General features: G+C 35.8%; 1 protein-coding gene across 1 annotated transcript in view; it reads right to left on the reverse strand.

Annotated features, from left to right (window-relative positions):
- Positions 1-1540: 1540 nt before the first annotated feature.
- Positions 1541-15777, reverse strand: part of NOL10 (nucleolar protein 10) — a gene marked incomplete at its 5' end in the record, with an annotated part of 52433 nt that continues 38196 nt past the window's right edge. The window contains 7 exons of the mRNA XM_009699949.1: positions 1541-2012; positions 5370-5472; positions 10736-10983; positions 11379-11552; positions 13308-13397; positions 14051-14149; positions 14322-14401. Of these exons, the coding sequence (XP_009698251.1) occupies positions 1893-2012; positions 5370-5472; positions 10736-10983; positions 11379-11552; positions 13308-13397; positions 14051-14149; positions 14322-14401 (914 nt within the window). The remainder of the gene's footprint in view (positions 2013-5369; positions 5473-10735; positions 10984-11378; positions 11553-13307; positions 13398-14050; positions 14150-14321; positions 14402-15777) is intronic.

Below are 15777 nucleotides of genomic sequence, written 5' to 3' on the forward strand. Positions count from 1 at the left end.
CCAGAATGGTGGCAAGTTTCCGCCATTAATCTTTCCACATTCAGTAAAGCCATGTATATAAAGCAAACACACCAGAAATTGTCTGCATGCAATTCCAAGAGACAACACAATGCTCCAGGGGAAAGATGTTGCATGAGTATAAACTTCAACTTGTCATTGCACTTGGATTTCAAAGGCATGAATATTATCAAAAGACAAGACTCCAAAAAGAGGGACATACCCTGGAGCAACCACAACTGCATGACATTTTCTCAGTGGCTAAAGAAAAGTAATAACGGTACTTCTTGACATGCAGCATGGGTGAGACTGACATTGAAATACTGGATAGTTCTGTGTTAAACAGAAAGCATGAGAAGCTTATGGACAATAGAGGAATTTGACAGTTAGAGGTAAAAAAAACAGATTCATTCCGTAGTTGAATGCAAGGACAGAGACGTAATGATTACGATGTGTGTTTTAAAGATGAAAATGTCAGGTACAAAAGGCATTTTTAAATTAAACAATATAATTAAAAACAGAAGCAAGGAATTAAAGTTAGTAAAATTAAATCAGGGAGAAGAAAGTAAATTCAACCATGTGACTGATTATTCTACTATCTAACGGGGCGGGGGGGGAGCATCAGCCTATGAGAAACCAAGGTTTTTACTGAAATAACTGCAAAAAATTCTACAGTAAATACTGTCCAGGAGACCTAACCAGATTAATAACCTCTCTGGTTTACAAAGCAAAACACTTAAGAACCTCCAAGTCTCTTAAAAAGATCTACAGTGATGGGGAGATTCACTGATTCTTGTTGGATCCAAAGTTCAGTTTCTTGGATTTAGCAAAAAGACAATTCAGAAAGCCTCTTAAAAAGCAATAAACAAAGCTCCTTTAGGACCAAAGATAAAAATTAATTTATTTGCTTAAGTAGTGAACTACTTATGTAAATGATGGGTTTGTAAGATAAAAATCAAGAAGAGATGCTGTATCCTGGTTAGCCACAAGCATTCTTTTGGGAATCCAAAAGAAGATGTAGAAAAGAATCAATCATTTCCTTAACGTAGGTTCTAGTTTCTTAAGTTATTTAACTAAACTAACTTTTTGAAGAATAGGATGCTACTGGCATGGCCTTAATGTGCTTGTTATCTGAACACATACCACTTGATCTATGTTGAACCATGGCTGGCTTACCAAAACGTATTAAACCTGGTCCTAAGGATCCTGAGTAAAGGCGATATTCACAAAATTTAACTTAAGAATATCCTTCCAAGATTCCCCTTTGTCATTGCTGTGGCAGGAGAGGTTTCCTTAGAGAGTGACTTAGAGGAACCTAAATCAGGCATTCTCACTTGCCCTCATGACAACCATCTGTATCTCCTCCTGGCTACTAAGGCAACCCAAGAATATAAAAACCAAAGTCAGTTTCTGAAAAACACAATTGTGTGTCATCCTTCAAAAACCAGAAAAGAAAAATTTGTTGTGCCTTTGTAAAGATAAGTTTTAGACAAAATAACTTACCCTTGATCTTCTATCTAAGCAGTCACAAATAAAGATTTCAGAAAGCAAAACCCCACAACTCTTAAGTTAAATAAAAGACAGGCAGCCTTGTTTTATACATAAATTCTTGTATAGAAAACATCCAGGGTTACACAATAACCAGTTGCTGATGATTTCTGCACAAATACAGTTCACACTGGAGTTTAACACACACCATACTTGTAGTGTCCTTCGGTCAATACTTCTACTTTCATAAATTTTTCAATAATTAACACAGGGTTTAGCAAGTTCTGGTTTTTGTGTTTATCAATGAATCAAAATACAAATACATTGGTACTGTGGCCCAGTTTGAAAAATTCCATTTTTCAAATGAAAAATGAGATAAATGAAGTTTCTTTAAAAAATAACATAAATCAATGAAACAGTCGTCCTCTTCCACGTTTGCTCTTGAGATGACTAGCAGAACGCCTAAGAGTTTTCCTCTCTTGACGATGTTGTTTCTCAGCTTCCTGCTGTTTCTTTTGCTGCTCTGACTGAAATATTAAAACAAAAATAGACTCAGGTTCTTGTAAACTTACATATCACCTCATTGTTCAAGTACCTATATATATAAAGTCAGAATTCCATTAGGGAAATCTGGAAATGTTACTGTAAATGGCCTCATGCTATCTTGTCTTATACCGTTGATTCTGGGTGTCCCTAGGCATCACCATTCCAAGTAATTCAGAGCAAATATTTAAGACAAAGATATCAAAAAACAATGAATAAAATAATGTATTTCAGATGAAAACCAATGTCTAACAATAGACTGTAAAATTACACTCTAGAATTTATGTTTTAATGCCCTTAAGAAGGTAGAGCACAGTTGGGAGGATATTTAGTATCTACTTTGGTTAACTATTAACACGTTTACTATTTGCACAAATGGATTTTAAAAAGAACAATTAGTTAAATTTGCTGAAATATGCAGTTTTCTAAAAAGTGTTCTTAGAAGTTCTTGGAAGTGTTTGATATGCTGTATGCAATTCTAGAAAGACTTTCCACATGAAAATAATTTAAAATCTCTGCTCCTGTGGCACATGCTCTATTAATGTTTTTCGTCTTCATCAAAACCACGCTGAAACAGTTTAATTCACATACCACTTAGATGAAACGGCTCTTACAGCCATAAACTACTATTTTCTTTGGAAGACTAAGGCTTGTCTTCAAACTAAGTATAAACTGGAACTAGCAGACTTAAACTAGCCAAGCTCAGGCAACTGTCCATGCTATAACACACTCCAGCAATTACAGCAATTCCAACAGCAGCACAGGATAACTGTATTAACAGTGTGACAGAATTACTGGATATGCAGCTGCATCCCCACTGCATCTAATTCTCTAATCAGCAACATTCATATGTCAGCCCATCTCTCCCTGAATCTCCCCTTCAAGTACCATTTAACCTTGAGCTAGAGATTTACATGCACAAACAGCATTTTGGCTGAGGAGAGAGATGAACCAATTTATCAAACGTAGCAATAAGGCCATAGCAGTATCATGGTACTAAAAACGACTGGTCTTTACACTTTGCAGAAATTTATTGACTCCGGTTTCCACTGCAAGTTGGGTAACAAGAAACCCACTCTGAAAGTGTAAGTAGTTTCTCTCTGTCTCCAGACTTCATCTGAAACAGTCTTGAGAAATCTTACTTAATTTAATGTTGACTGCTACTGCTAGGGTACTGAAATGGAATGATCTTGATTTGCATTTGAAGCTTTGGGGTTTTTTAAAAATATGTCTGCTATACCTCCCTCATAGTGTAAGTACTTAGGTATTTTAGAAACCCTGCTATTTTGTTATATCTATTTGCTATGATAAAGCATACTAGAATTGAAAAACAGGATGCCACACTGCAGGAAGCATACTAAAATCCGCTGAAAACTAAACTGTGAAATATCAAGGACAAGTAATTTCACCGCTGGATCTGTCTGTGGTTGCTGGGCTTTCAGGAGGCTGCTAACATACCACAACTGCAGCAGCCAAGTCCAGTCTCAATTCCACTGACTTACAAGGTCAAGTGATACCAATCCTACAGAAGCACAATTATCTTCCCCCACTAAATCTTTCCACCTACTCCTAAATACACCTGCACTTTAAGGAAAGGGCATCACAAAGCAGAAGTCAATGATCAGAGTAACACTAAAATCCCTTCTTTAGCTTGCCAACTTCCATCTCTTCATCCTCTGAAAAGAAGTATCAAGACACAGCATACTGCATAGTGTGACTTCTTCCTAGCTCTCCCTGGTCCATTCTCTGGGATTTCAGAATACATACAGAGAGTCTGTTTATTTGAGAGGAGACTTACAAGTCTTATTTTGCTATTCTGTTGACAGGAGAAAAGATCTCCACTGCAGATGCATTATTTTTCTTTTAGTTAGACTTTTAAAGATCTTTTTAAATGCAAATAAGCACAATGTACATATTTCAATAAAGCAACATCAGTTGAGAGTCAGAAAAAAAAAAATCCATATAGGTTAGCAGCAACATAGTTAAGAAAATCTCAAAGCTATAGCAAATTTGATGGAATCAAGTAAAAACAGCATTCTGAACCACTGCCATATCTGTCTCCTTCCACCTTACTCCCAAATCTTAACTATTAGTAAAACATGATAGTTCATTGTTCACCACCAATTGCGAGAAACCTTGTGACTTTGCAATTTCTAAGTGAAAGCTACTATTAAAAAAACCGCTGTGCTTTCGAAGCCCTGCAAAGCCCGTTTAATTAGCTGCAAGACACTAACATATCGGTTACAGCAGTTGGTAAAATCCCCAGAATGGTTATCCTACACAGCACTGCAGAAGAATCTGTGACTTATTCCACAGTCAACACATTTTAAATTCCAGCAATACAGGAATCAGTAACAGATGAAAAAGGACATCTGCAAACAGACAAAAATCAGGTAAAACAAGTAAGGTAGAAATAGTCCAATAAATCTGGTTATTTAAAGATTTTTTCAGGCATACCCAATGTGACAATCAAATAACTACTTAGCCATTCTTCTGACAGCAGTTTTACCAGTGAGAATACTAAATGACCAGTGGTAAGGAGAAAAGTGTTATAGCAAAGAGGCTTACCTGAGGAAAACCAGTTTTAACTGAAGTACATTTTGTCAGCTCAAGTATCAATTAATATGGGTCTTCAGCTTTTATGATGTGTACTTTCCTCAGTTTTAAAGCAATTTTCTAGCAGAAAATTCCTAAGTGTTCTACATCAGTAGGAGATGCACACATACATTTAACTCTACCCACACTATAAATTAAATCACTTGTCTACCATCTATTAAATTCCTCAGGATAGGAAATCAAAACCCTTTGGGAAAGGCAGATAAGCAGCAGTCAACTACACATTTCACGCGGAATTTTGCAAGAAGAACAGGGCCAGAGTTCATTCTTGTGATCTATGTTACACCAGTTCAACGACAAAGGTGATTAGGAGCTCTGTTTTTATCATGCTGAGACCTAGCAACATTATCAACCAAGAGAAAGCCTGTCACCTACAGCATCCTGATTGCATTTGGACCTGCAGACCAAGATCCGATCAGTCCTGGCACAGGAGTCAGGTAAGGTCACAAGCTTCGGATGGTATGTCTGCAAATAAACTACTAAAAGATGGAAGCCAGTATTTTCCACCGGAACATAAGATTTTATGAGTGCTGCTTGAGTTATAAGGGTATAAACACACAGAGTACTACCGGAGGCTTTCATTCTCTTGGCAAGAAGCAGAAGAGTTGGCAGTTTATAAAGAAATGAAGAAGGACATTTGTTTGATGGTTTTAAAGTTCCTGTTCTTTCATGCAAAAACTAAAGTTACTTGTGTATTATCTTAAAAAATTATACATATAGCTCACCTTCTTTAATTTGAATGTTGCCTGTTTGCTGCCTACTGTGGTATCAGACACATTGAGCGTGCCAAGTTTTTCTTCAAGCTTTAAACGATCTCCAAGAGTTTTCCTGTGAAGAATAATTAACATTAGTCTCCATTCTTGCCATCTTTTTACTATAACAAAGGCCAATAATGCAGTCAAAACTAATCTCAATTTCTCTGAAACCCTGAAATGCCATAACTCTAAATTCAGTAAACAGAAAAGAAAGACAAGTTCAAATTATTCCCTCCAGATACTGCTTTCAGTAGAAATACTTTTAAAATTTATGTGGAGTTCATTGGTTTTTTCTGCTAAAAAAGCAACAGGAGTCTAGTTGAGAAAGAAACCACACCCTTCTATTGCTATAGCTTTCTATGAAATGTCAGAAAAAGTCAGGAATACTCAACTTCAGTAATAGATACATACACAAATAAAAAAAGTAAGGCTAGATATATGCAGTTTTCTTGAAACCTTATAATTTCTGAATTGGAAACACTTTTGAGGGAAGGAAATAATCTTGACTATACATCAGAATGAATTCATCACCGAATGAATCACTTCACTGATACAGACAAACTACTTAGTCCAAATGCAAATGACTGTTTGGACACTGTGTCCACAACAGTCTAATGCAAAGAGTTTTCTAAATAAAAGAACAATGCAAACAAGTAAATGTGATAAATAAGACAAGACTTTGAGCCCACAGAGGAGCTCCACATAAGCATACGCCTTCAAGCGCATGGTGCTCGTCAGTTCATTTCTGTAAGCAAGCTGCTATAGAGCCCCTCCCTTGGGCAGTGAACTTTGGCATTTCTATGGAGAAGGAGGTAGCTGCTGTGGCTGAAGCCAATACTGCTTTCAGCTCTCCTCCACTGGAAGTTAATGTCCCTACAAAGGGAAGATACATGGATGTGCCCCAGTTGCTCCAGGTTGCGAGCTGATATTTAATATCACCATTACTGACTTCAGTTAAGCCAGGTTGTAAACTGGAACAGCTGAGGAGTGGAAATACACCTTGTTCCCTCATAGCCTCCAGCACAGGGGTGAAGCAAGCAGGCAGGGATGGTGCTGGCTTCAGCAAGCCTCCCTAAAGGCATCTGTGAGTCCTAACATGGCTCATCCTTCTTCTATAATGTGGGTTCTACCAGCAGGTAGTGCCATCTGAGAATACGATATGGCTTGTACGATCAAACTCACTCTGCGATGTGCTCAGAAAACATTTGCCTAACTGTAAATGAAATTAGTTTCTGCAATTTGAGATGCTGCTATTAGTACCTTATTAGATTTCTCTGAAGAGGGCTAAGAGACATTTTCTGTAGAAGTTTTAAAGTGGAAAATAAGTCATCATAAAAATACAGACGATTAGCAGCCACCAAAGTCAGTGGCATTTACTGTGGATGAAGGGCTCATGGATTGTGGCCTATGCATGAAGTCTCTGAAGTCCGCTGAATTTTGGTTAATGAGCCATTTTATGTAACAAAGACAAATTACTGTCAAGAATTACTTTATTTCTCATGACTAGGTACTTTGATTGTATTTTTTTTCTGTAGTATATTTTTCATTGAGTACATGTAAAAACTTGTTCCATCTGTGCGAATCGGGAAGACCAGCTAAGCCTTAGAGCTAACTATGGCAGAAGATCAGTCACGGACATTGTGGTAGGATTTCTACAGTCAAGCAAAGTCTCATTTTTCTCCCCTTTGAAAGTGAACTGGAGAAATATGGCTACTACCCAGCAATTATTTAGCATGACTGCCTAGATACTGCTTCAGTCAGGAGAAAAATTAAAATGAGGAGATATTAGCAAAACACTGTGGGGTTGCAATTTTACTGAATAAATGCAGGTATGGCTATATTTATCTGAAAATGTGCAGACCTCAAATGATAGAGAATTGCACACACTGATACACAAACACAACAGCTGGGTTGTTTGGGTTGGTTTGTTTTGGGTTTTTTTTTAAATCATCCTCAACAAATTGATTTAAGGGATGCATTAACAGTGTTATTAAAAGCAACTTCCCCTGCCCTGCAGTAAAAACCAACCAAACAAAAAAATTGCCCAGGCACTTCTTTTTTCCTCATTATAAAGAGAACAGTTTTTCAGGACTTTTCCTGCTGCTCTACTTCAGCAATACCTAGGAATGTCAACTATGCTTTTGTTGACTTTCTTGGCCACCTCTGAGGACATATAAATTTACTATCATAAAGTATGACTACTGTAGTTTTTAATTTTGACATGCTCTAACTTCAATAACAAACCTTTCAAAGGAAGATCAAGAAAATCATAGCACACCGATAAAAAAACGTTTCCTTTTAAGTTACTACGTAAGGAACTTAAGCAAAGTTTTGCAGGTTTTCATGTGTAAGTATAAAAGTGCAAAAGGGGAAAATGAAACATACACAAATTTGAAAAAAGGCAATTTTTTTTTTTTTACAACCATGAGTAAATTTTGCAGCTTTCCTGAGCAAAGAAGTGCATAGACTGTTAGTCTATGAAGAAATTTATAGTACGCACCACTGCTTTAGAAGTTGGGCTTGGAGCCGTGCTGAGTCAGGAACATGTCGAAAGGAACACCCAGTTTTATATAAGTCATAAACTGTTTCCTCAGGTAGAACATTATATGATTAGAGAAAAAAAAGAACACCTAGCCATTAAATGCCTAGTGAAGGTATTAAGGTACTTAATTATATTGGTCACAGACCATCATTCCATAACTTGGATAAATCAAATCAAAGACAAAACACGCCAGTCTCACCAGATTGTACATGCCACTACCGTCTTTCCAATTTTCAGTATGTTACTTGAATTAATTATTTTTATGCTGACTACTTATCACTGAATAAGGCCAGCAGGAAACATATTGAAGTATTTTCTTAATAAAGTTCTAATATGTAAAAATGCTTATTAACCAAACAAGTTAGCTCACAACATAGACTAAGTCATTATGATTACAGAATTGTATCAGATACACATTATATGTAATGGATACCAGCTGTTAATTTTTAAATTTCTTCTAAGAATTTGAGGAATATCGTACTCCATCCTATGAACAATGCCTGGATGAGCACAAATGGCATTGGTGAGTAGAGAGCTAATTGCTTAGTCAAAAATGAAAATATCATGGGAAGACAATTCAATGACAGCAACTCAGAAAAACATAAAGGATGTAATGCTGTCACATGCATTTTTTTGTCATTTGTTCTATCCTCAATTTTCTATATTTTTTTTAAAAAATATTTTATATTACATGCCATCAGTTCACCTACCACACAGAGGGTATCTAACCAAAGCCACCCTAATTATGCATCACACCTTGCAAAATATTCTGTAAAGAATTAGCAGCGAATCTTAAGACAGATTCCCTTTTCCCTAAAAGCAGCCTTTTAAAAGTCTTTCCATAGTTTACGTCATCACTGACATTCCTCTATCCGCTGGAGAAGTCTGTGGTATTTGCTTTTGTTTTTCCCAAGCTGAAGCAAAGATTTTTCTCCCTCAATACACCAGATGAAAGAATTTACTTTGTCCTGTATCACATTGTACTAATTTTTTCTAAATGTTTCTCTTCCTTACACCTGTCTTGGCTTATTTACTTAACTTTCAGTATCCTTGTTCACATTTAAGCCTTCATGTTTGGAACAAAATGAAATCTTAATACTTCAAATTGAGTGTCGTTGAGAATTTCCTTTAGAGGTCAGCAGCTGAATTTGTGCAAAAGAACTGTACATGAGTAGGCTGCAGTCATCCTGCCTTTTAGGGAAGTATTTCAAAAGGCAACGAAAATACAGTGCCATTTGACCAGTGTCTCAAGCTCCTTTCAAGTCACTTGCTAACGTGACTATAAATCCAAGTGCAATGCAAAAAAGTACCCTTAACCTATAACACTATGACTTAACCTATAACCTATGACAAAAGTATAAAGTTCCTTCATCTTCTGGAAGAAAGAAAGAAAAATAATCAGAAGAAAGTTGATGGAGAAATCTAAGAAAGTTAAAGTCCAGAATGAGTGGGTACATTCAATATAAAAAACAAACAAACAAAAAAAACAGAAAAAAAAACAGCTAAAGAAAACATGGGAATCAGTTCTGCAGAACTGCTATAAATCCCGATTTATAAAAACTACTATTTCTATTCTTCTATTTAAAGAGGTCATACAGGTACAACATGGAAATCATAGACTACTAGACTACTGTAGAAACACACTCTCAGTAATAATTAAAGACCATTTTACATGATCATTCCAGTTTAAAACTTGCACATTTAAGGGACGGGCTGAATATTTATCAAATGTTTCTTTACATAACTCCAGAAAATTTCCATCATGAAGCAACTGGCTTGTAGAGTCAGTCATTAGTGACACAAAGAAACAGCCCCATTACATATATTATTCACTTCCTGTTATTTGACAGTATCATTTCATTCTAAGTAAAAACATAATGGTTATTACGAGATCCACCTAGCCCAACAACTTGTTTCCAACATTAGTGAAAATTCTGCTCTGTATCCAGTGTGCTGCAATAACTTTGAAGTTATTGTCTTTCAAGGTTTTCATATTAGTGTCTGCACTCTAAATAATAAAAGGCTATTAAAATGCCATCTTCTGAAGGGCTCACCTCATCTCTGAAAAAAAAAATATCGATGAGATTTACAGGCATTAAGCACCTCAAAGCCAAGTCCTTTAGTTTGACGTGCTCTTTATACAGTACCCAATTACTTCAGTTGATTATCAATTTAAGGAAATCCAAATTAAAAAAAAAACAACACTCAATACTAAAAAAGAAATCGAGTCTGATTTTCTGTATTGCAAAAAGAAAAACAGAAATAGACCTGACAATATAAGGGCAGCATGTTTTTTTGAAAGCTTCTGGTCTGGATACCACAAAAATACCCAGACAAAACAATTTTCCTTTTATCACCTTGATCCTACCCCCAAAATAGTGACTAGTAATGCAGTATTCTACATCCTTTTAGAGGGTCAGATGAAAAACATGCAGTCTGTCAACCTCATACTGATGCCGGTGGAGAAATATAACCACTCTCCTAGACATCAGTCTAGTTATTTGTGAGAGCAGCAATTCACCAACACTGAGTAATGGATCCCCAAATCTGGCTCAGAATATTAGTCTCTTACTCATCTCATTTGTGCTGTCCCTCTGCCATACTTTAAACATTATATTTGTTTAACTACAAAACAAAGCTGTCAACAACTATGTCGTTTTAAGTTATATCCCTGAATCACCAGATATGGCTTTACTAGTAAGTGCTTCCAAGCCAAAATGCCACTGGCTTGCACTGTAGAGAAACACTTGAGAATTGTCCACCCCAGCTATTAAAATAGGAACATTAGTCTTACTTCATTAATTTTTGTTTTTTGGCAGAGTCTTTGAAGCTTCTGAATTCCTCTCCTTCTTTAATCTCAAAAAACTGAGGTTTCAGTAATGTTTGCTGATCCTCCTTGAACCTTTCCTGCCGCTTTACTTTTTCCTCTTGGCGTAGAAGCTTGCGCTGTTTCCTGACCTCTTCAACCCAGCCTTTTTCATCATCTGAACTCTCAGAACTTTCTGCATCACTTGCTTTTCCTTCTGGTTCTTCCTCCTCTTCCTGCAGACAAAAATAGTATAAAGTAAGAAATCATCAACCTATTTTCTTTTCAAAACATTCCTGCAATTAAAGTACGTGACAGCTTTTACATAGATACAGCTGAAGAGAACTAAAATTTGAACAAAAGCAGTAACAGCAAAGGAAGCAGAAGCTACATTATAAAATTGTTTCCATCTACATATTTTATGTTTTTAAAACCTACATTCATGTAGACACAATATTGTTCATATCTAAAAACTAGGATAACATTATAAATTATACTTAATTACTGTAGCTGATAAGACATTCTTGCATTGCCTCCATCTTTCCTTCTTTCTAGGGTAAAAAATCTGAATGCTTGAAACAAACAAAAAACACCTATGGATTTTTCCTAAGCCAAATGGAAAATATTATACCTGTTCTTGTGCTTCCAGTTCCTCTAAGATCTTTAGTTTCCTCTTTCTTTTCTCACTTATTTTAGAAACAAGTGGGTTAAGTAGCCTAAATTCTTCACTCTGCTCATCCACCTGGAAATCTGGATTCTCAAACATGACCTTAAAACGATCATCTTTGAGAAGGCTAGGCAGATTCTGGAAAAGAAACAAAGCATGAGCGAGTTATAAAATTCTGAAACACACATTGGTAAAGTAAGTAACATCGGTTTAATTAAACAAAACTCAAAACCAGCAGGTGAAATGCCAGTTGCTTTATCCTTCCATGTCACATAAAAATCAAGATTTATGCTTATATTTTATTACTTTCACAAGGACCAAATAAATACCATTCAAAGCTATCTGTAAGCAAGACAGGCTTTTTAATGAACACTATAGATACCTAAAATACACAACTACTAATATTTTTTTGAATTAACATTTCTCATACATTCAGCCAGCTAGTCTGGAGATGTGTTGATATCTATTGACTAATCAGCAGTACCTCCAAGGCAAATACACTGCCTGACAGGGATGATTCTACAACATGTACAACAGATTATGAGGGTAAACATGTCTTTATGCAATGCTACTACTGTTTTACTGTAAAAACATAAGAGTGAGTGTTTCTATACATTTTACAACACTTCTTCACTGTCCCAGCATACAGAATGGAAAAGGCAGTTTCATTCACATCACAGTAAAATTAACTTAGTGTAAATTATGCTACTGTTGGATTAGGAACAGTTCAAGCTACAATTTCAGCTTATGTGAGTATCTGTTGTCGTTGTTTTAAAATTATTCACTACATAGTTTTTTTATTATAAAGAGCTGAGCTTTCAACATCGCCAAACTTACACCAGCACATTCATCCCACTCCAGCATTAAATGTTCATTGTTACCCAAGAGGTGTGTGGGGAAAAGAAAAAAAAAAAAACTATAAATTTCAAACAGAAACTGTTGCAAATGTGTGACTTGCAGTCACACAGGCAAAAATTAAATCCCAAAGTCTAAATTAAATTGCTCTTCATAAGACTCTAATGCCATTTTCAGGAAAATAACCAGAACATGCATTTTTACGTATACTCATTGTAGTCCACTTAATAACACAATCTATGTGTAGTCCTAGACGAATCAGCCTCCATTTATTGAACTCATATTTCGATCATAATGCTGGCTTAGACAGTCTGCATTTAAGGTTTTAACACCACCTACTTTTTCAGTAGTTCATGCTTCCTACTAACTGTAACATACAGGATTTCATTAGATGCCACATGAAGCTAATGCCTGCCTTTCATGAATGCTATATTCCTGTAAGAATGAGCACCTATGAAGTGTTACCTATAGAAAGTGCCCTCTCCCACTAGATATTAAACTTTAATTCATTTTTTCCTTTAGACTTCACTTAAGTTAAAAACGGATTATTTTCAACATCAGGAAGAATTCCTGTTGCACAAGAGCAAACCATTTTGGCTATTTTATAAAATGTAGTTAACTGTGTACACAAAGAGAAACAATTGTATCTTCAATTTTACAGATAACATCTATCTTGTCATGGTCACCACCAAAATATCAACAAATGCAAACAACAGGTCTTTTTCTAACACCTTTAGTATTGACTCTGCATTTAGCTAGCTTCTGGAGTCCTATGAAGCCTATATCATCTTCACAGTGAGTATTTCATAATTTTAAGCTTTAAGTTCTACATGGCCTTTTTGGCGCTGCAGCTACAGTGAAGTCCACCTTAAAGTTACCTACTAGAATAAGTTATTTATGAGAAACAGAAAAAATAATAAATAAAATAAAAAGAACCCACACCCACAAACCAAAAACCACCACAACAAAAAAATCAATATTGTAAGCATTACTATTTCTCCGCCTCCATTTAGAGAAGTCTCCAAAACCAAAGCTCACCTTCTGTTTCCTTTTTCTAGTAACCTGTTGCTCTTCTCCTTCTTCTTCAATCAGTTTGAGTGCAAGCTCTTTATTGACTTTTGGAAGTTTCTAAAGGGAAGAAAGCAATTAATCAGTAATTTACTCTTTTACACACGCAAAAACCTACATGCTTTATATTAGTCAGTGTGGTGAAGACAGAATTCTTATTCATTCTTCTAACACTTGCTGAAAAGCTCCTTGACTGGTTCCAAATATTTCTAGGTATTAGCGAAGGAATAGCACTTGGAGAAAATTTAGGCAGAACTTCTGTATCACTTTCTCCTTGTAATGCAGCAGCTTTAGTACTTTAAAAGCAATTATTTCTCCTTCTATGTTGAGCAAATTCAATCTAGAAAGCTACTAGTTATAAACACAATACTATTTTTATATACCTCTTTCCAGAGTATTACGTTTTAATGGCTTAAGTCATTTAGTTTAATGACAGAAGTAGGAACCGCAAGTTTTACCAGTGGGTCATCTGCTCAAGTGGCAAATGTAATGAGAGCTGCTCTTTTACAGTTCAGTATCAGCCTTTCTCATCTGTACAATCACACGTATGGGAATTTTATGGTTCCATTCAAAAAGTTCTATAAATTACTTTGTGCCTCTGATGATAAACAGAATCAAATTCTAAGTCACTACATGTCTGAGATACACTTAAGAATATATTAGTCTTTATGAATAGTTTTCCCAGAAGTACAGTCATTGTTTAGAGGATTTACCTTTAGTTGAACTCTCTGTGCACGTGTTTCTTCTATCTTCTGCCTTATTTTCTCTCTTCTGTATTCTTCATAGGCAAATGGGTTGGCCATCATTTTTGCCTTTGAACAAGCAAGAGGAAGTAAAAAGAAAATACCATTAATCCAGAGCACAGACCATTATTTGGAGGAAAAAAATCCGAACCAACACAAAACAAAAAAAATGCCACCAACAAAAACCCAACACACATTTTATTGTTAAGAGTAAAAATTGACAAGGATCAGTCTTATTTACCTTATGATAAAGTCTTATGTCCATGAAAAAGCCATGCATATATGCTCTGAGCAATGATGATCCAATGAGATGAGCCAGGCCTGTGAAAAAAGTTACAGAGGATTTCAAATTGCTTTCATATATAAAGAACACCTATTGCAAGCTAGCTACTTCACTTACCTGATTCAAGACAAACAAGAACTACCAATGCAACACATCAGTCACATCCATTACATCAAGACTAACACCGAAAAAAAAAAATAAATCAGTTTGGCCATCAAGAAATTTGAGCTTCTTCAGAGCAACAAAATCAATTTCTCTTGTCATAATACATGCTACTAAGCACTTTGTAAAAAATGCCTACATGTACTATGCTCCATAAAAGTTTACAAAGAAAAATTTGAGAGGATTTTTTTGAAAGTCCATAGATGTTTGACAATCACTTTTTTAGTGTGGTATAGAGATGTTTTTAATTAAAGAGTTTTAGCTTGGGTCACTATCTTTGAAGAATCAACATGTTGAAAAAAATACAGTACCACATCAGGTTATAAAACTGTCACCCTAGGCCCTAACCTAAGTAAGAATGAAAAGAGTTCTCTGATGTTCCTTCCACCTATCTTCAGAAAATTCCAAGACTGACAAAAGGAAAAGCTTTTTACATCAAAATATCCTCTACAGACCCCAAATCTTTAGAAATTAAGAATTAACATCTTCTAGAACTAAACGGTAACAAAAAAAAAAAAGTGAGAAACCACTGTGCATCTCAGAAAGCAAAGCTGCCTCTAAAATTTTAACTGTTTCCAGGAAACAATCTTCCTGCATATTCCAAAATGAGAGTACTCCAGCTAATGGCCAGTAATACAAAGAAACGTTGATACACGAAATACAAAATATCCCTTAAGCTGGTTCTTAATTTGAAAGCTTGCATTTATGAGGAAATGAATTTGACTAAGTTACAGTGAATTTAAAGCAGAATAAGTATTCCTAGTCAAGTCTGTGTGGATAATACTACATTGCCTTATTCCCTTACGATCGGGACAGGAGTCTGCGGGCTACAATCACATCACCTACGCTAGAACTCTAATCCTGAAGATGTAGGTGCTTTGGATGATGTCCTCCTTGTATGGCCTCCTGCCAGGTCAAACCCAACTCCCATACTCAGAGGTAAATTAAATTAAACTGGAGCAAAACATTAAAATCAAAACACGTAATGGACAGAAAAAGGACTATCTATCTTGGAAGAAGTATGCTTACCTTCTCTGCTATACAATTTTCAGCATTCCAATTCCTTAAAACTGTGTTTCTATTAGCCACAGAATGATTCGTGTTTTCTGGAAATTACTACATTCTAATAGGGTAGCCTTTGGCAGATTTTGCTGTGAGTTCGAACATACTATTTGAGCACCTCAAAAATATTTTGGAAACTAAACCAGCTTACCTTCCTATGCCTTCCATTTAGTGTCTGAAAGCACACACG

This window comes from Cariama cristata, unplaced genomic scaffold (genome assembly GCF_000690535.1).
Source record: "Cariama cristata isolate BGI_N322 unplaced genomic scaffold, ASM69053v1 scaffold11345, whole genome shotgun sequence".
In the NCBI taxonomy this organism is placed as follows: domain Eukaryota; kingdom Metazoa; phylum Chordata; class Aves; order Cariamiformes; family Cariamidae; genus Cariama; species Cariama cristata.